The sequence below is a fragment of the Ceratotherium simum genome, chromosome 35 (assembly GCF_057802395.1).
Source record: "Ceratotherium simum simum isolate JZ-2026a chromosome 35, ASM5780239v1, whole genome shotgun sequence".
In the NCBI taxonomy this organism is placed as follows: Eukaryota; Metazoa; Chordata; class Mammalia; order Perissodactyla; family Rhinocerotidae; genus Ceratotherium; species Ceratotherium simum.
In genome coordinates this window covers 22,257,066-22,279,439 of record NC_141934.1, presented here as the reverse complement: position 1 = coordinate 22,279,439, position 22,374 = coordinate 22,257,066, and the positions used below count along the sequence as shown (strand labels likewise).

Sequence of the window (22,374 nt, the reverse complement as noted above, 5' to 3'; positions counted from 1 at the left end):
TGGTCTAAGGAAAGAAGAGGCCTTCAGAAAAGGGACTATCTCATCTACGAATTTTTTATACAAACCTCATGGTAACCACTAAACAAATAATCAGAACAGAGACACATACAATAAATAAAGAGAAAACTAAGAAAACCATCATACAAAACTACCAAACTGAACTGGTAGCCCAAAACACACGGGACGAGAAACAAAGGAAATGCAAAAGAACCAGAAAATGAGTGAAAAAATAGCAACAATCAGCCCTCATATATCAATAATCACTCTAAATGTAAATGGACTGAATTCTCCAATCAAAAGACAGAGAACAGTGGTATGGATTAAAAAACACAATCCAACAATATGCTGCCTCCAGGAAATACATCTCAGTTCTAAAGACAAACACAGGCTCAGAGTGAAAGGATGGAAAACAATACTCCAAGCTATCTGCAAACAAAAGAAAGCAGGTGTTGCCATACTTATATCAGACAAAGTAGACTTCAAGATAAAACAGGTAATGAGAGACAAAGAGGGGCAATATATTGATAAAAGGGACACTCCACCAAGAAGACATATCACTTATAAATATATATGCACCCAACATAGGGGCATCAAAGTACATAAAGCAACTATTAACAAACATAAAAGGAGATATTAACAACACCACAATAATAGTAGGGGATCTTAACATCTCACTTACATCAATGGATAGATCATCCAGACAGAAAGTCAATAAAGAAATAGCAGACTTAAACAAAAAACTAGATGAGATGGACTTAATAGATATATATATAGAGAGAGCACTCCATCCAAACACAGCAGATTACACCTTCTTCTCAAGCACGCGTGGAACATTCTCAAGGATAGACCATGTGTTGGGAAACAATGCAAGCCTCTATAAATTTAAAAAGATTGAAATCATAACAGCATCTTTTCCAACCATAATGCTATGAAACTAGAAATCAACTACCAGAAAAAAACTGTGAAAATGACAAAGATGTGGAGACTAAACAACATACTACTGAACAACCACTGGATCATTGAAGAAATTAAAGGAGAAATCAAAAAATATCTGGAGAAAATGAAAATGAAAATACACCACATCAACTCATATGGGATGCAGCAAAAGTGGTCCTGAAAGGGAAACTCATGGCAATACAGGCCCACCATAACAAACAAGAAAAATCCCAAATAAGCAACCTTAAACTACACCTAACAGAATTAGAAAAAGAAGAATAAACAAAGCCTAAAGTCAGCAGGGGGACGGAAATAATAAAAATTAGAGCAGAAATAAATGAAATGGAGGGCCGGCCCCGTGGCTTAGCGGTTAAGTGCGCACGCTCTGCTACTGGCGGCCTGGGTTCGGATCCTGGGCATGCACCGATGCACCACTTGTCCGGCCGTGCCGAGGCCACGTCCCACATACAGCAACTAGAAGGATGTGCAACTATGACATACAACTATCTACTGGGGCTTTGGGGAGAAAAAGGAGGAGGATTGGCAATAGACGTTAGCTCAGAGCCGGTCTTCCTCAGCAAAAAGAGGAAGATTAGCATGGATGTTAGCTCAGGGCTGATATTCCTTGCAAAATAAATAAATAAATAAATAAATAAATAAATGAATGAATGAATGAATGAAATGAAGATGAATAAAACAATAGGAAGGATCAACGGAACAAAGAGCTGGTTCTTTGAGAAGATAAACAAAATTGACAAACCCTTAGCCAGAATCACTAAGAAAAAAAGAGAGAAGGCTCAAATAAATAAAATTAGAAATGAAAGAGGAGAAATTACAACAGATACCACAGAAATACAAAGGATTGTAAGAGAATACTGTGAAAACTATATGCCAACAAATTGGACAATCTAGAAGAAATGGATAAATTCTTAGACTCATACAACCTCCCAAAACTGAATCAAGAAGAAATAGAGAATCTGAATAGAGCAATCACAAGTAAAGAGACTGAAAAAGTAATCGAAAACCTCCCGAAAAATAAAAGTCCAGGACCAGATGGCTTCTCTGGAGAATTTTACCACACGTTCAAAGAAGATTTAATACCTATCCTTCTCAAACTATTCCAAAATATAGAGGAAGATGGAATACTTCCTAACACATTCTACAAGGCCAACGTCACCCTGATACCAAAGTCAGATAAGGACAATACAAAGAAGAAAAGTTACAGGCCAATATCACTGATGAACATAGATGCAAAAATCCTCAACAAAATCCTGGCAAACCGAATACAGCAATACATTGAAAAGATCATATACCATGATCAAGTGAGATTTATACCAGGGACACAGGGATGGTTCAACATCCACAAATCAATCAACGTGATATACCACATTAACAGAATGTGGAATAAAAACCACAGGATCATCTCAATAGATGCACAGGAAGCACTTGACAAGATCCAACATCCATTTATGATAAAAACTCTCAACAAAATGGGTATAGAAGGAAAGTACCCCAACATAATAAAGGCCATATATGACAAACCCACAGCCAACCTCACACTCAACGGGGAAAAACTGAAAGCCATTCCTCTGAGAACAGGAACAAGACAAGGGTGCCCACTCTTGCCACACTTATTCAACATAGTACTAGAAGTTTCAGTCAGAGCAATTAGGCAAAGAAAAAGAATAAAAGGAATCCAAATAGGCAACAAACAAGTGAAACTCTCGCTGTTTGCAGACGAGAGTTTGCACTTCTATGCAGTTCTATTTTATACATAGAAAACCCTAAAGAATTCATTGGAAAACTATTAGAAGTAATCAACAACTACAGCAAAGTTGCAGGGTACAAAATCAACTTATAAAAATCAGTTGCATTTCTATACTCTAATAATGAACTAACAGAAAGAGAACTCAAGAAGACAATCCCATTTACAATCGCAACAAAAAGAATACAATATCTAGGAATAAATTTAACCAAGGAGGTGAAAGATCTATACAATGAAAATTATAAGACATTATTGAAAGAAATTGATGATGACATAAAGAAAGGAAAGATATCCCATGCGCATGGAGTGGAAGAATAAACATAGTTAAAATGTCCATACTACCTAAAGCAATCTACAGATTCATTGCAATCCCAATCAGAATCCCAATGACATTCTTCATGGAAATAGAATAAAGATTACTAAAATTCATATGGGACAACAAAAGACCCTGAATAGCCAAAGCAATCCTGACAAAAAAGAACAAAGCTGGAGGCATCATAATCCCTCACTTCAGAATATACTACAAAGCTATAATAATTAAAACAGCATGGCACTGGTACAAAAACAGACACACAGATCAATGGAACAGAATGAAAAGCCCAGAAATAAAACCACACATCTATGGACAGCTAATCTTCGACAAAGAAGCTAAGAACATACAATGGAGAAAGGAAAGTCTCCAATAAGTGGTGCTGGGAAAACTGGACAGCCACATGCAAAAGAATGAAAGTAGACTATTTTCTTTCACCATACACAAAAAGTAACTCAAAATGGATCAAAGACTTGAAGGTAAGACCTGAAACTATAAAAATCCTGGAAGAAAACATAGGGAGTATACTCTTTGACACTGGTCATAGAGGGATCTTTTTGACTTCCATGTCTACTCGGACAAGGGAAACAAAAGAAAAAATAAACAAGTGGGACTTCATCAGACTAAAGAGCTTCTGCAAGGCAAACAAAACCAGGATCAAAATGAAAAGACAACCCACCAGCTAGAAGAAAATATTTGCAAATCATATATCCAACAAGGGGTTAATCTCCATAATATATAAAGAACTCACACAATTGAACAATAAAAAAACAACCCAATCAAAAAATAGGCAGAGGATATGAACAGACATTTTTCCAAGGAAGATAAACAGGTGGCCAATAGGCACATGAAAAGATGTTCAACATCACTAATCATCAGGGAAATGCAAATCAAAACCATACTAAGATATCACCTCACACCATTAGAATGGCCATAATCACCAAGACAAAAAATAACAAATGTTGGAGAGGGTGTGGAAAAATGAGAACCCTGATTCCCCTGGTGGGAATGCAAACTGGTGCAGCCACTGTAGAAAACAGTATGGAGATTCCTTAGAAACTTAAAAATAGAAATACCTTATGATCCAGCTATCCCACTCCTGGGTATTTATCCAAAGAACCTGAAATCAACAATCCAAAAAGAATTACGCACCCCTATGTTCATTGCAGCATTATTCACTATAGCCAAGAAGTGGAAGCAACCCAAGTGTCCCTCGACTGATGATTAGATAAAGAAGATGTGGTATACATACACAATGGCATACTACTCAGCCATAAAAAAAGACAAAAAAAAGACAAAATCGTCCCACTTGCAAAACATGGATGGACCTGGAGGGTATTACGTTAAGTGAAATAAGCCAGACAGAGAAAAACAAACACCACATGATTTCACTCATATGTGGAAGATAAACTAACACACGGACAGAGAGAAGAGTTTGATGGTTAACAGGGGGAAGGGAGTTGAGGGGGTGGGCACAAGGGTGAAGGGAATGCATTTATATGGTGACTGACAAACAATAATGTACAATTAAAATTCCACAATGTTATAAACTATTATGACATCAGTAAAAAATATATAAAGGGTCAGATTCATTCCCTGGGCAGGATGCCTCTTGCCACTCCCTAGCACAACCAAAATCTTGCTCAGATGCAATATTGCTAAATATGTATAAAGTCAAGCAAGTCATAAAAAGTTTATAAAACCCCAAACTCCAGCAAATGAAGGTTGAACCCCATTAGGACAAACTATGGTAGGGAAGGGGCCAGTTTTAATGTGGTCAGGAGACAGCAGGTAGATATAACTCGGGGTGCGAAATCTCCATGTCCAAGGGTCAGCGTTTCCTGTAAAGCGTGGGTGACAATAGTTCGTTCTGCATTACGTGTGACTGTTCTTAGGAAGTGTACCTTTTCAACTGATTCCTCTCCCCATTATATTTTGGGGCTTCTAAAGAATGCTTACATGTTCCAATAATCTGTATTGGTAGTCACTCGTGACCCAGCTAGCTACTCCCCGCAAAATTCTGATGGTGATTTATTGGCATGCTTTACTTGCCTTCCCCGTCCAGCTATTGTCCTTTCTGTGCTGCCTCAGGCCAGCAGAGACCCGGGCCCTTCCCTTAGCTCCTCAAAGCCCAGCCAAGTCTATGCTCTACATTTTTATCCAGATTTGTGGGAAACAAAGGGAAATTTCAATGTGGGAAAGAAAACACATTTGGATGCAGATATTAATGCTCCTGGAGTCCAGGGGTCATGCCCCACTGGGGGACTCGGATAGGCCATCTCTCTTCTCAGACCTGACCTGACATTCTTTCTTGTTCCTGTAGGAGTGCTTTTGGGAAAATCCTCATAGCCTGGAATTAGACTCCACTCCATTCTCTGGGGACCAGTGAGAGGAAAAAAATTTCTTTTATATAATTTATCGAAAACACAGATCACATCATCATAACCTCACATGGATGTAATTATGCCCACAATGAGGACACAGAATTAAATTAGTTTGACAAAAATTTAGCTTTTTGTATGTCCAAACTTCATTCTTTTTTTTAAAGCTTGTTCTCTTTTAATTTTTATTAAGATATAATTGACATTATATTAGTTTCAAGTGTACAACATAATGATTCGTATTTGTATATACTGTGAAATGATCACCACAGTAAGTCTAGTTAACATCCATCACCACACATTGTTACAAATTTTCTTTTCTCAGGATGAGAACTTTTAGGATCTATTCTCTTAGCAACTTTCAAATATACAACATAGTATTAATACAATATTTATTTACAAATAAGGACTTATTTATTTTATAAATAGAAGTTTGTACCTTTTTACCACCTTCACCCATTTCATCGACTCCCCAGCCCCCACCTCTGGCAACCACTAATTTGCCCTCTGTATCTATGGGTTCTTTTTTCTTTTAGATTCCACATATAAGTGAGATCCTACGGCATTTCTCTTTTTCTGTGTGACTTATCTCACTTAGCCTAATGCCCTCAAGGTCTATCCATGTTGTCGCAGAAGGCAAGATTTCCTTCTTTTTTATGGCTGAATAATATTCCATTGTGTATATATATATATATATATATATATATATATATATATATATATATATATATAGTAGTCCCCCCTTATCCATGGGGGATATATTCCAAGACCCCCAGTGGAGGCCTGAAACTTCGGATTATACCAAACCCTATATATACTATGTTTTTTCCTATATATACATGCCTACGATAAAGTTTAATTTATAATTAGGCACAGTAGGAGATTAAGAACAACAACTAGTGAAATAGAACAATTATAACAATATACTGTAATAAAAGTTATGTGAATATGGTCTCTCTTTCAGTCTAAACCTATTCCTGAATCTGTGTAACCATTCTTTATTTGCAGTAAATGGCTTGGTGTCACCTGTTTCAGGGGATCCCTTGCTGAAGTCTTCATACAGGCTCAATGCTTTCTGGCGCAACACGTTGCCCTCAGTCAGAGCACATTTTCTGTTTATGTCTTCCACTCACAAATTTAATGCCTTTAATGCCATCTCAACTAAGCACTTATCATGTACTGTGGCCATAACTTTTGCAGTTTGAGGTGTGACAGCAAAACTAGCATGAATTTCTTTTTCCTTCTTCACAACTTCACAGATAGAAGATTTGTTCTTAGCAATCTCAGCATACGATTTTTTTTCTTTTCTTACTAAGCTGAGAACTTTCAAGTTTTCACTTCAAGGAAGCACTTGACGGCTTCTCTTCAACATATCTGAATCGCCAATATCATTATTCTTGCACTTTGGGGCCATTATTAAGTAAAATAAGGGTTACTTGAACACAAGCACTGTGATACTTCGACAGTCGATCTGATAACCAAGACAGCTACTAAGTGACTAATGGGCGGGTAGTCTATACAGCATGGAATACACTGGACAGAGGGATGATTCACATCCACAGCAGGATGGAGCAGGGTGGTGCAAGATTTCATCATGCTACTCAGAAGAGCACACAATTTAAAATTTATGAATTGTTTATTTCTGGAATTTTCCATTTAATATTTTCAGACTGGAGTTGACCACAGGTAACTGAAACCATGGAAAGGGAAACCATGGATGCGGGGGGACTACCATACACATTTTGTTTACGCATTCATCAATCAATGGACACGTAGTTTGCTTCCATGTCTTGGCTACTATAAATAATGCTGCAATGAACATGGGGGTGCATATATCTTTTCAAGTTAGTGTTTTCATTTCCTTTCGATAAATACATAGAAGTGGAATTGCTGGATCATATGGTAGTTCTACTGCTAATTTTTTGAGGAACCTCCATACTGTTTTCCATAGTGGCCGCACCAATTTACATTCCCAACAACAGTGCACAAGGGTTCCAATTTTCTCCATATCCTCGCCAACATTTGTTATTTCTTGTCTTTTTGAAAACAGCCATTCTAACAGGTTTGAGGTGAAATCTCATTGTGGTTTTGATTTGCATTTCCCTGATGATTAGTGATGTTGAGCATCTTTTCATGGACCTGTTGGCCATCGTATATCTTCTTTGGAAGAATGTCTATTCAGATCCTTGCTTTATATATTTAGGGGTTCTGATGTCAGGTTGTTGTAAGAGGTTCGATGGATTCGATCAGAGACGTAAAAAGGAACTTTCCAACCCAAACGAATGGACTGAGTGCACACTTTATTATATAGGGAAGGGTAAAGGCGAAAGTTAGCAAATAGATATGGAGAATACAGGAAGTAGTTATATACAAAGAAACATCAGATTGGGTACTTATAACATCTAGATAGGTCAATAAAAAGAGGAAACAACATCAGATCGATCAAAAAAGAGAAACATCTGATCAATTGAAAAAGAGAAACATCAGATGGGGTACTTAAAACATCCACGCCCTTACACTGGGGAGAGTCCCTTTAACTGACACGGCTAGGCAGGAATGCCGATTGAAAGAGGTCCTGGGCAAGGCGTCCCCCCATAGGCGAGACTCTCATCAGGCCCCAGTCTCTAGGAGCTTATATAGTATGAGTAGTTTTCAGAGTAAGCATTTGGTGTTCTCATGCACAAATGGTTATCAATTGTGGACGTGCATTGAGCTCCTTGGTTATTGCCCCAGCCCGGCATGGATGGCCAGTCCGTCCCAGCCTATGACGCCCAAAGAGTCTTGTAATCTTACAAATTGCAACTATCTCTGTGGGAGAAGGGCCAGTACCCACCACATAGAAAGCCACTTTAGATTTCTTTGTGTGCTGGTGGCTGTAGGTTCATGGACCGGCCAAACACGGCTGTACTCATGTCAAGACACAGGTGCATATAAATTTATAATTGTTATATCTTCCTGGTGGATTGCTCCTCTTATCATTATATAATGTCCTTCTTGGGACAGTTTTTGACTTAAAGTCTATTTTGTCTAATATAAGTATAGTCACTCCTGCTCTCTTCTGGTTATCATTTGCATAGAATTTCTTTTCCATCCCTTCACTTTCAGCCTGTGTGTATTCTTTTTTTGTTTGAGGAAGATTGGCCCTGTGTTAACATCTGTTGCCAATCTTCCTCTTTTTTTCTTTTTTCTCCTAAAAGCCCCAGTACCTAGTTGTGTATCATAGTTGTAGAGTTGTGGCTCTTCCATATGGGACGCCACCTCAGCATGGCTTGATGAGCGGTGAGTAGGGTTGCCCCGAGGATCCGAACCGGTGAAACCCAGGCTGCCGAAGTGGAACATGCAAACTTAACTGCTCTGCCACCGGGCTGGTCCCAGCCTAAGTATATTCTTAAATCTAAAGGGAGGTTCTTATAGACAGCACATAGTTGAGTCTTGTTTTTTTAATCCATTCAGCCACTCTGTATCTTTTGGTTGGGGAGTTTAATCTATTTATGTTTAAAGCAATTACTGATAGGTAAGAATTTACTATTGCCATTTTTGTTAACTGTTTTCTGTTAGTCTTGTAGTTCTTTTGTCTGTCTTTTCCTCTTTTGCTGTCTTCCTTCGTTTTGTTGATTTTTTTGTATTGATGTGCTTTAATTCCTTTCTCTTTTTCTTTTGTGTAACTTCTACTGGCATTTCTTTGTGGTTATCTTGGTGCTTACATAAAATATATTATAGTCATAACAGTCTATTTTAAGCTAGTAACAACTTAAGCTAAATCCCATACAAAAACTCAACACTTTAACTTCTCCCCTCCCCCAATTTGTTATTGTTGTTACAATTAGCATCTATATATACTGTGTATCTTTTAACATACTTTTTAGTTATTTTTAACACTTTTGTCTTTTAACTTCTATATTAGAATTAAAAATGATTTACCCACCAACATTACAGTAATACAGTACTCTGTATTTGTCTACATATTTACCTTTACCAAGGAGTTTCATATTTTCTTATGCTATTCCGTTGCTTTTTAGCATCCTTTCATTTCAACTTGAAGAATTCCCTTTAGCATTTATTTTAAGGCAGTTTTAGTGGTGAGGAACTCCCTCAGCTTTTGTTTGCAAAACTCTATTTCTCCTTCATTTTTGAGGGACAGTTTTGCCAGGTAAAGTATTCTTGGTTGGCAGTTTTTTTTTCTTTCACACTTTGAATATATCATGCCACTCCCTTCTGGCCTACAAAATTTCTGCTGAAAAAACACTGAGAGTCTTATGGACATTTCCTTATATGTGACAAGTCACTTTTCTCTTGCTTCTTTCAAAATTTTCTTCCTGTCTTAGGCTTTTGACAATTTGATTATAATGTGTCTCAGTGTGGATATCTTTGCATTTTATCTTGTTTTGTATTCTCCATACTTCATTAATCTGTATGTTCATTTCCTTCTCCAGATTTGGGAAGTTTTCAGGCATTATTTCTTTCAATAATCATTCTGTTCCTTTTTTCTTCTCTCTCCTCCTTCTGGAACTCCTAGAATGTATATATTGGTCTGCTTGGTATCTTGTAAATCCCTTAAGCTTTCTTCACTCTCTCTCACTCTTTTTTCTTTTTGCTCTTCTGACTGAATTATTTCCAATGATCTATCTTTGAGTTCACTGATCCTTTTTTCTGCTTGATATAGTCTGATTTGAACCCTCCTAGTGAATTTTTCAGTTCAGTGATTGTGTTCTTCAGCTCCATGTTTTCTGTCTGGTGCCTTTTTATATCTTCTATCTTTGTGTTGAAATTCTCACTTTGTTCATGCATTGTTCTCTTGACCTAATGAGCATCTTTTTGTGTTTGTGTGTGTGAGGAAGATTAGCTCTGAGCTAACATCTGCTGCCAATCCTTCTCTCTTTGCTGAGGAAGATTGGCCCTGGGCTAATATCCATGCCCATCTTCCTCTACGTTATATGGGATGCCGCCACAGTGTGGCTTGATAAGCGGTGTGCAGGTCCACACCCAGGATCCGAACCTGCGAACCCCAGGCCGCTGAAGTGGAGTATGTGAAATTAACCACTATGCCACTGCGCTGGCCCCTCAATGAGCATCTTTATGACAGCTATTTTGAATTCTCTATCAGGTAAATTTTTTAATTTTTTTTGTGAGGGAGATCAGCCCTGAGCTAACATCCATGCTAATCCTCCTCTTTTTGCTGAGGAAGACCAGCTCTGAGCTAACATCTATTGCCGATCCTCCTCCTTTTTTCCTCCCAAAGCCCCAGTAGATAGTTATATGTCATAAGTGCACATCCTTCTAGTTGCTGTATGCAGGACACAGCCTCAGCATGGCCGGAGAAGCATTGCATCGGTGTGCGCCTGGGATCCCAACCTGGGCCGCCAGTAGCGGAGCGCGCGCACTTAACTGCTAAGCCATGGGGCCGGCTCTATCAGGTAAATTATATACCTCCATTTCATTAGGGTCAGTTTCTGGAGATTTATCTCGCTTCTTTATTTGGAACATCTTTATCTGATTCATTTTCCTTGACTCTCTGTGTTGGTGTCTGTGTATTAGACAAAGCGGGTACCTCTATCAGTCTTCATGGACTGGCCTCATACAGAAGACTCCCACAAATCAGTCCAGAAAGAGATTCTGGGGGCCTCTATTAACTCTTTCCCTTCCCAGGGAGCAGCAGGCAGCTGTGGTTTTTGTCTGCTTGCTCTGTGCTGAGCCAGGGGAAGGAGCTATGGCATCTACCAGTCCAAACCACAATCTCTGTTCTCTTCCATGTGGCTGTTCTGCACCAGATCCATCAGGGCTCCATGTCTGGCAAGACAGATGCCAGTTCTTTGGGCAGCCCTGGAGAAGCTGGCGCATTTGATACATGGGTCAACTCTTTCCCTCCTCAGGGGGAAGCTGAGCTGGGATTTTTCATCTGCTCACTCTGTGTTGAGCAGTGGGGGGGATCTACGGTGTCCACCAGTTCAAATCGCCATCTCTGTTCTCCCTCAGGCGCCTAGTCTGTGCTGGTCCCGTCAGAGCTCCAGGACTGTCAAGACAGAAGCCAGTCCTCTGGGGAGCCCCCTCAGAAAAGTTGGCATACTAGACACACAAACCAACCCTCTTCCTCTGGGAGAATATGGGAGCTAGGGGTCTCTTTCTGATCATACAGCACTGTGTGAGGAGGCTAAGGATTCTGCAAGAACATGTCTTGAATCTCCCTACCGGCTTTGGTAAGTCTGGTTTCATGTTCACCTGGGGTGCAGAAGCCTTTCAATTAGTATCTGGATTTCTAACAAAGGGAATTTGTCTGTGAATTGTTGTTGAATGTGTTTGTTTGTGAGGGGAATAGGGTCCAGGGCTTGCTATTCTGCCATCTTGCTAATGTCTTCCTAACCAATTCTTTATTGCAAAATTCATGATTTTTTTCATTGTTGATTTTTACAGTTGTTCAGTGGGCATAAGAGAAGAATATGCACTTTCTGTAGGGAACAAAATCACATGTGTGTGTATAAAGTATCAAGCTTATTGTTTCTATTATATTTTGTATATATACCATTATTTATTATTTATCTACTTGAACCGACAAATTCTGAAAGACATATACTGTATTTAAAACTTACTTTAAAACTGTGTTTTTATCAAGCATTCCTTATATTTCTAACAGTTTATTTTTCTTACTGTGTTTGGCAGTCATACTGGCTTTTGAATTTTTTTTTTTTTTTTTTTTGCTGAGGAAGATTCACTCTGAGCTAACACCTGTGCCAATCTTCCTCTACTTTGTATATGAATCACCACATGGCTGATGAGTGGTATAGGTCCGCACCTGGGATCTGAACCCGCGAACCTTGGCCATCAAAGTGGAGTGTACCAAAATCAACCACCATACCATGGGGCCGGCCCTAAAAAATTTCTTATTTTGAAATAACTCACTGGAAATTGCAAAGATAACACAGAGAGGTCACATATACCCTTCACTGAGCTTCCCCCTTTTGATATAGCACAATATCAAAACAAGGACATTGACATTGATGCAATGTGTATAGTTCTGTGCCATTTGATCACGTTTAAATTTCTGTAACCACCACCACAGTCAAGATAGAGAACTATTCTATGATCACAAAGGTCTCACTCATGCTACCCTTCTATAGTCACATCACAACCCCTTACCCACCTTGCCATCCCTAACCCCTGGCAACCACTAATATGTTTTCCATCTCTACAATGTGTCATTTCAAAAATGTTATATAAATGGAATCATACAGTATTTGGCCCTTTGAGATTGCTTTTTTCCACTCACTTTAATGCCCTTGAGATCCAGCTAAGTTGTTTTGTGTATGAATGGTTCATTCCCTTTTATTGCTAGCACATGATATGGATGTACCATAGTTTAACCTTTCACCTATTGAGGAACCCTTTGCTTCCAGTTTTTGGCTATTACAAATATAGCTGCTATAAATATTTGTGGACAGATTTTTATGTAGACATAAATTTTCATTTCTCTGTGATAAATGTCCAGAAGTGTAATCATTGAGTCCTGTGGTGTTTTCCAGAGATGCAATACAATTTTACATTCCCATCAGCAATGTATGAAAGATCCAGTTTCTCTGCATCCTCACCAACATTTAGCATTGTCTATTTTTAAAATTTTAGCTGTTCTAATAGGTCTGTAGTGATCTCTCATGGGGTCTTAATTTGCATGTCTCTAATATCTACTAATGTTCAACCTCTTTTCTGATGTCTTTGACCATTTTCTAATTGGATTGTTTGCTTTGACAGAGTTGAGTAATGAGAATTCTTGATATATTCTAGATATGAGTCTTTTATCAGATATGTGGTTTGCAAATATTTTCTCTCAGTCTGTAGCTTTTCTTTTCATCCTCTTTTTTTTGTGTGTGAGGAAGATTAGCCCTGAGCTAACATCTGTTGCCAATCCTCCTCTTTTTGCTGAGGAAGATTGGCCCTGGGCTAACACCCGTGTCCATCTTCCTCTACTTTATATGTGGGACGCTACCACAGCATGGCTTGATAAGCAGTCATAGGTTCACGCCCGGGATCCGAACTTGCGAACCCTGGGTCACCGAAGTAGAGCGTGCGAACTTAACCACTATGCCACGGAACTGGCCCTATCTTTTCATCCTCTTAAAAGGGTCTTTCACAAAGCAAGAGTTTTTACTTTTGATGAGGTCAAATTTATGGATTTTTTTCTTTTATTTTTTCTTTTATGCTTTTGGTGTCACGTTTGAGAATTCTTCACTAAGCTCTAGGTCCTAAGATGTTCTACGTTTTCTTCTAAAAAGTTTTATAGTTTTATATTTTACATTTAAATCTATGATCCATTTTGAGTTTTGTATAAAGTGTAAGGTTTAGGTTGAGGTTCATTTTATTGTCTATGTGTATCCATTTTTTCAGCACCATTTGTTGAGAAGACTCCTTCCTCCATGGAATTGCTTTTTTGTCCCTTTGTCAAAAATCAGTTGGCCATACATGTATGGGTTCTCTATTCTGTTCCACTGATCTATGTGTTTATCCCATCACCAATACCACACAGTCTTGAAATAGAGTAGAGTGGGTCCCCCCATGTTATTGTTTTCCAAAATTATTTTAACTACTCTAGTTCCTTTGCCTTTTAGAAAATTTATATTCACCATAAATAAATATTTCACAATACATACATATATCAAATTATCATGTTGTACACTTTAAATATATACAATTTTATCTGTGAATTATACCTCAATAAAGTTGAGGGGAAAGTTGAGATTAAAAAAGACCAAAACTTGACAGCAAAAGGGGAAAATTATTATTATTATTATTAAAAGCTTTTAATATCATTATTAAAAAAATAATATTATTATTATTATGAATAGACAATTATTAAAAGACATAAAAATGGTCTCAAACATATTAAAACATGTTCAAATCCACTCAAAATTAGAAAAATACAAATTAAACAACACTGAGATGCCATTCCTCATCTATTAGTTTGGTGATAATTAAAATGTATGGCATGGCAACATATTCTGTTGTTTAGACTGTGGGGAAACAGGCACTCTAATACATTGCTAGGAGGAATGAAAACTGATAAATCTCTTCTGAAGGGGAATTTGCCAACATCAAACAAAGCTACATTTGCAGTTAGCTTTGGATACAGCCTTCCCATTTCTTAGAATTTGCCTCTACAGAAATACATATGTGCACGATTATTTGTTGATGCACTGTGTGTAATTTCAAAATAGCATAAACAACCTAAAAGCTTATACATAGGAGAGTGATTGAATAAATTATGATACATCCACAAAATGGAATATTATGCAGCTGTGAAAAAGATGAATGAGGAAGACCTCTGTGAACTGATGTGGAGTGATTTACAGGATATATCTTTAAGTTTAAAAAGGAAAGTGCAAAATGTTACACTACATTTATATAAGAAAAAAGGGGATACAAGAAAATGTACATGCATCTCCTAATTTGTGCAGAAAGAAATACAGGAAAAATAAACTAAGTACTATGGAGATTGCTGGGTGAGAACTGACTGGAGAGAACAAGGACATGGAAACAGGTTAAAGGCTCAAGAAGGTGTACCTGTAGTACATTTTTTTGTATAGTACAGACTTTTAAAATTATGGTAACATTTCACATAACCCCCCAAATCATCATCATTATCATCATCATCCAAAATGTGGAAGCTAACCAAAATGAAATCCAAACAGTAACATATGAACCTAACTGTATTAAAAATGAATAACAGAACCACACTGAATAGGTCTGGATGGGAAAATGCTAACCTAAATAATTTTGGAAAATATTATTTTGACCTCATTCCATAAGGCTAAAGGCAAAAAGAATTGAACACAAATATTGTTCTCTAGTTCGTATATTTGCTTTGCACAGAGGCATGGGTTAGTTATTCTAAAAATACTCTACATGTATTCTAGGATTGAGCAAATAAATAAACATATTGTGAATAATGAAGGAAAAAAAAAGGAAAAGGATTGGAGGTTTGAAATGGGCTGTGTGGTATAGAGTAGGGAATGGTCCAATGGCATGGTCCACTGATCCAACAGTCCAAAAGGCATTGGACAGCAGAGGCCTGTGACCTACCCAGAGATCCACAAACCCCTGCTCTGGAACCTTTAGTTTCAATGACTCAAAAGAATAACAATGACAGGAGGGGATGGCTGTTCCATGGGGACTGGACTGAGGGAAGAAGGTTATATTTTTTTCTTTTCTCAGGGCCTGGGTCCTGGGTCATAGCACTGGCTGAATCTCCGAAAGTTTCCTCTTCTTGAAGACTCGTCTATGAAGACAGCAGGAGCTTAGCTAAGGAACACTAAAACTCTTGTTCTTTGAGGAAGGTTGCAAAGTAAGGACACTTCTGAAGAGAGAGAGCACAACAGGAGTAGGAAGAGACAGTCAAAACGCAGGTGTCATCATGTAATTCCCAGCAGTGGGAACAGCTATCCTTCTGGCAGGCAACATAGCTTTGAGCTTTGGCCAAACTGTGTCACTGACAACGATTCGGGTCCCAAAGAGAGCAACTGAGAGCAAGAAGTCTGGGATCATTAGCTGTTTCACTTGGGCCATGACAATGACAACCCTGGTTATTTACTCTGTCTCCCTGCTGGCCTTTCTTCTATGAAATCAAGTGGTCATGGGTAAGGTTTGGAGTAATTTTTTCTTCCAGGAATCTCCAGATGGGGCATTTAAGAATGGGCCCTTCCCATATTAAGCTGCATGTCATCTTATTGCTGATAGTGACTATTCCTCACGGGATGCATTGTAAGTGGGAATCTCTTTATTACCAAATAGTCATACCTAGAAACTTGACGATGTTCAGAGGACTGGAAGGAAAATCAGAAAAGGTGTCCTATGTCCTGCTCATACAAGGGAAATGGCATATTATTAATTTATAGCAAAAGAAAGAATTATTTGTCAAGAACTTCTCTGTTGATACACATGAAAATGGGAAACTAGGTTTGGACATGTCTTTTATTCAGGATGACTGAGTATTCAGAGGGTGACCTGGATTCTCCTGTGACTATCAGCACTTGCTTAGGACTAAAGGGAATCCTGATCTTACATTGCACTGTCTTTGGCATCAAGCCTACATATTCTTCAAAGAATTTTGAACATAGGGTTTACAGCATATCTTTAAAGTCAAGTGAGTCTTGTGCAATCAGTGGAGATGTACAGGAAGAGCTCTTAGCCACTTTACAAATTCAGAGCAGAATAGAACTCTCCTTAGTTCCTATGCCCTCTATGTGGTCACTTCCCAAGTATGTAGAAATATTTATCGTGGTTGACAATAAGTGGTTTCAAATGTGGAAAACAGTATTACCAAGACAACACAGATGGTAACGAATGTCCATTCTCTGGGCCAACAGGTACATGAAGGAGCTAAATGTGAAAGTAGTACTTACTGGGTTAGAGATATGGACAGAGAGAAATTTAGCGCAAATCTCTGTGACTTTGCAGGAAACACTTCAAAATTTTAACTGCTGGAGAGACGGGCATCTTTTGAGAAGGGTGAAGCATGATGTCGCTCATATGATTATTGGCCAAAGTCTTGGGAAGTACCAGGGCCATGCATTTCTCAGTGGTATCTGCACTGCCAAGAATACAAGCAGTGTTTAATCTTTCTCTCATGAAGATACACCACATTTCACAGCTCTCGTGGCTCATGAGCTTGGCCACAATTTGGGAATGAAGCATCACCATGTGGCCTGCAAGTCCCATGGCCAGAACCTCTGTACTATGCATGAATTTATTACTGTAGAGATGGGCTTCAGCAACTGCAGCTTCCACTACTTCCACTAGCTATTGCATAAGCACAGAGGGGACTGCCTGTTTAATAAACCTGAGCTCCAAAGCTCCTTTGGAAAGCCATATTGTAGGAATAAGATAGTGCATAAAGGAGATGAATGTGGTTGTGGCAGTGTCTTGGATTGTCAAAAGGATCAGTGTTGTCTGCCCTCATGCCAGGTGAAGAAGGGTTCAGATTGTGCATTTGGATCCTGCTGCAAAAAACTGAAAATTTCTAAAGGCAACCACAGCCTGCCACCTCAGTATGGATGAGTGTGACCTCCAAGAATACTATAATGGCACCTCCAAGTGGTGGCAGACACATATCTAAAAGCAAGATGGCACACCTTGCAAAGAACAAGATTGTTGTTACCAGGGCTGGTGCTGAAGCCTGGAAAAACAATGTGTTAAAATCTTTGGAAGGTTGCCCAGGAAAGTTGCTATCATTACATGAATACCAAGGGGGACAGGTTTGGAAACTGTGGCAGTTAATCTAAAGGGATGTTTAAAGTCTTCAGCAAGTGCAAGGCCCAAGATGTAAAATGTGGGAGGCTGCTATGTGAAAACATCCAAAGGCTCTCATGTATTAAAAAACATCAAACACTTATCTAGTTCCCCATGTAGGACACATGGTCTTGGGGTGCAGAGTTTTTTGAAGCTATAGACAGGGCTGATGAGGGGAAGGTGAAACATGGTATCCTATATGGTCCACAGAAGATCTGTATTAATCAAACCTGCTTAGATACCACTATACTCCACTATGCCTACAACCTGGACAAGCTATCACGGGAAGGCTATTTGCAACAATTTTAACAACTGCCACTGTGTCTATGTCTATGCCCCTCCTACATGTAAATTCAAGGGTTATGGGGGCAGCTCCACCTGTCCCCTCTGACTTTCAGTATGACGAAAAGCTGATAATCCTAATCTGGGTCGTGCCTAGCCTTTTATTATTTCTCATTCCTACTATCTTTTTTTTTTGCCTACAACCATAGAAGATGTAAGACCAATGTCAATGCAAAAAAATTCATCAGAAAAGCAAGGTGAAAAAACCTGACAAAAATTTAATAATTACCTTCTTTCTGGTAATAAAGCCAAATATGAAGTGATACTGAAAGGACTTTTTAAGAATCAGACTCCTTAGTTCTGGTGTCCCTCAAGGTCTATGGAAAACAGGAAGTCTTTCTTGTTTCCATCTGTCTTTCTATATGCCAAATGCTTACTAGTTTTTAAAATAAAAGAAGCTAAAGCAGCTCCCTAGGTGAGGCAGTCTTTCTTGTTCTGTGCTATCCAGAAATTGGGTCTCCAGAGCTTTGGGGCAATGAGAGGCCTCAAGATGTGATCTTGACAGAACAAGGCCAGGTTACCCTCCACAGTAAGGCTAAAGCTCATGACCTAAAACCTAAAGAGCTATTATTGAACTCCCTAACATTTTATAGAAAGCTCCTCTGGAAAAATCTCTGGAACTTACTTTTCAGAGTATCCTGTCTAATCCCCCATTATAATCTACTCTGTCAATTTTCTCTAATCTTAAGGATTTTGCCTTGGACAGATCAAGGGAATTCACTAGGTGAGAAGCTTCTGATTATTAGTTCCAGATGTTTTAGTTGATTATCATTCCAGTCACTTTGTCCATTTGGCTTTCCCCTTTGTTTTGGCATCATAGTATCTGATGCCCTGGCCTCAGATTGGCCTTGTTCATAACTTAACCAGAGACCAAACATCACTTGTTATGTGATTGAAGAGGAAGAAACAGATTAGATACTCCTACCTATGAATGAGGCTCTGCAGTCTGGGAATCTTTTCTTTCCCAAAAGGTTCAAATTCTACTTATCATTCATTCATTCACTTGTTCATTCATTTATTCTATAAACATATATTTAGCATTTACTGTTAGGTTGAACCATGTAAAATTGATGATATTAGACCATTTTCACCTACAAAAACAGCAAGTTCATACGATTCAACCTAATTCTATGTCTAGGCACTTTGAAACCTACACCTTGGACTTCTGCTTGTAAATGAGAGTTAAGAGTTTTTGAATCATAGAGTTTCTTTTAGTCCTGATTTCTTTTAAATCTTATTATCTCCTGTAACTTCAAAAGATTGGCCTTAATTTTCTAGAGCAGGATGGACCCTAGTGTCAAGACCTAGAACAGTAGTGAACATATAAAAGACTAGGATATGGTGTGTCTGAGGGTCCCACTGTTGTTTTTTTGACAGTTGTTATCCTTGTTTCTTCTGAATTTCCAAAACTCTTCAAAGAACAGGAACCGAGGACGTTTTTTGTCCAACCTCAGAGAGAGAGTAATAGCAATGGCAAGAGCTGAGTAAGTTGTTGCATGCCACCCTACTTCCCCTGCAACTGTGGAGCAGAGAGCCTGGCAATGGCACGTATAAATAATAATCTGAAATTTATTTTTTTCTAGAAGAGACTTGGACAAATATAATATTCATCAAAGTAATATGAGTGTATCTCTTAGATGGAAAGTGGCTTCACCTCCCTGAACAACGACTTTAGGAATCACTAGTGAATCTGAGAATAAGGGAGAGGTCCTACCCAATCCACCTAGAATAGCTACTAACCATGGCAGTATATTCCCTTTCACTTCCATAGCTAAAGCATGGTTAGAAAAGACTTAAGATGCTCTTCCCCAACACTATTCCCCATCCATTAATGTAGAATAACTCTAGTTCCCGGATGTTCCAGTATTATAGTTTCAAAGAATGGTGGAGGTGCTGGTAGCAAAAGCAAGTGTAGACTCCAATGGATCTAGGCCCCTGCTATAGAATCTCTTCTGTGAGCACAACAATGGTGTCTGGGTGTCTGCATCACGCCGAGCCTCTTGCTTTAGTTGGTAGAAGTTGTACTGTGTCCAGCCATATACTCCACTGTTGAGCAGACCCTGGGATGATGCTGTTAGAGCCTGGAGGAGATGAAGGGGTGATGGAGCCCATCCTTCAGGCTTTCAGAGATCCAGGGAATAGTCCCCATTCCTCTTATTTATAAAGCATTGTTATATTTCCTCTATCTCACACATCAAGATCTGCCATCAGTTTTTTACATTTTTCTAGCTGTTCCTGAACTCGCTCTTCTTACTGTCCCTTGTCATGGATGACTGAGAGTTAGTCGTATTTCTTAGTATATACATAAGGCCAATGAAGTGGCTTCAATGCCCTTCCTTATTTCCCCATTTCCCACATGAGGCTTTGGAAAACTGCCCTATCAGCATAGTCAGATAGCCCAAAAAGCCTTCTTAAATCTGATAAAGGAGGAAAAGAATCATTCCATTTCTCTACTCCTCCCTCCCTGTTCACCTAGAATAACTAATTTATCCCATTCAATTCACTCTGGGTGGGAGAGAATCATGTCACTATCAGTGTTTCATAAGAACATTATCTTGTAGATCTTGTTTTTTGTTACCCATTCCTTAAAAACATATCAATAAAATAAAGTTGACCAGAGATACATATGCTCTGGAATGCATGGCAGCACTTTCACTAAAGTATCTACCTCATCTGTGAGGAAAATTTAACTTCTTCATAACTGAATATAAATAATACATTTTCTCTTCTGAAATGTAGAAATAAATACTCTGAGAGAAAAATGTGTGCCTGCTGAGTTATGGCAGTGTAAGAGAATAGGCTACAAGGGTGTGAGAATAGAGATGCTGGATGTTGAAAGTGTTACCTGGAGAACATAGAGGGCCATGTGAAGCTTGGTGTCCTGTGCTTTAGTCAGCTTTATGATCATCAGAATGACAGCTGTGAAAACACAAAGTATAAATCTTGTTGCTAGCCCTGGCTGCTTGAGCATAAAATTCTTTAGTATACATGCCTAAGCATTGTGAGAATGGAAACTATAGGCATAATGAAGACCAGCAGTGAGATTAATCAGTTATATAAACCACTGGGCCTTCGGTCTCCAACTTCTATTCCTCATTGATTAAACTTTGCAGATTATTAGTGTAGCAACTGTGGCAAGACAAACTACAGGAAGATAAGTTACACTTCTTAGCATTTTAGGCTTTACCAAGTTCTTTCACAAACATTATCCAATCTGATCCTCACTACAACTTTACGTAGTAGGAAGAACAGGTGTTAATATCTCTGAGTTCTGTCAGGACATTTCCTCTCATATCACTTTGCATCTCATGTCTAATTATCTTAATTTCTAAAACATAAGGAAAAGAAGTTGAGGAGGTTGGGAAAAACTGGAAATACAGTGAGACCAATGTAAATTTTACAAGTTGGACAGGAATTTGCAGTCATCTTTCTTGGTGAGACCACTTTGCTTGAATAGAACCCAACAGTTGCCCAGCTCTTTCCATTAAGATACCCACCTGGGCCCCAGCAGCAAAAGAAGGCCACTGGGTAGAAGCGCACTCGCTGCTCCATAACGTGAATCACTGCCCACTGTTCACTCCCCAGAAAGCCAGTCAATTTCACAAACTTCTTATACAGTGTTTGGGCTTGGATGAGTAGGATCTAAACATGGGGATAGCATTGAGTAGTTTACTTAAGGCTTAGTAAAACTTCCCAGGTCTATCCTCCTACCATTTTAGAGCGATCATTCTCTTGGGGTCTCACAGCAGTAAAGACCATTCTCTTATCTTTACCATCTGAGACCAGGCTTTTTCTGAGAGAAAATTATCTTCAGAGTGAACTCTTGCTTGGCCATGGAAATGGAGAGAGATTAGCCAAACTTTTGGTAACCATGTTCAATACACCAACCTTACATTAACCCTCAGCCTTTTTTTTTCCCTCACTGAAGCTAATCACAATATGCATGGGAAGTTAAAACTAAGATCTAATCAGATCCTCTTTTAAAACACTTCATTGGAGATTGTGTTAGAAAGTGTTCTATGCTTAATACCCTTAAAATAAATATGTTAGCACTTTAAATACCCTTAAAATAAATACTTTACTTAAAATACTTTAGTGGCTGAGCTTAAATTCTCAACTCTAAGCAAAAAGAGTTTTAGGAAGTCTGTTCTTGCCTTTAGATGGAAAATAGATTGTTGTTCCTTCCATTTGGGGGCTATCTGAATAAGGTTTAACTAATGAAAGAAATATAAATCAGTTGAGAAGTCCAATGTGCTTTTTGTGGGGAGTAAATTAGGTAATAATCTTGGTAGCAAATCTGACCAAACCTGAAACTTTTCCCTAATACTCCAGATCCATTTCTAAGTTAATAACCCAATTACTCAATTAAG

At 38.6% G+C, this 22,374-nt stretch overlaps 1 protein-coding gene across 5 annotated transcripts in view; it reads right to left on the bottom strand.

Moving 5' to 3' along the window:
* The window catches only part of TMEM116 (transmembrane protein 116), a 104,222-nt gene that overhangs the window by 17,620 nt on the left and 64,228 nt on the right, over positions 1 to 22,374 (bottom strand). For 3 of the 5 annotated variants that reach the window (XM_087424203.1, XM_087424204.1, XM_087424206.1), the window contains 2 exons: positions 21,502 to 21,646; positions 20,850 to 20,923 (listed from right to left, as the gene is read on the bottom strand). In XM_087424203.1, the coding sequence (XP_087280329.1) occupies positions 20,850 to 20,923; positions 21,502 to 21,646 (219 nt within the window). Of the gene's footprint in view, positions 1 to 14,237; positions 20,086 to 20,849; positions 20,924 to 21,501; positions 21,647 to 22,374 lie in introns of those variants that run through there. The other 2 variants (XM_014787103.2, XM_087424205.1) reach the window with 1 other exon arrangement.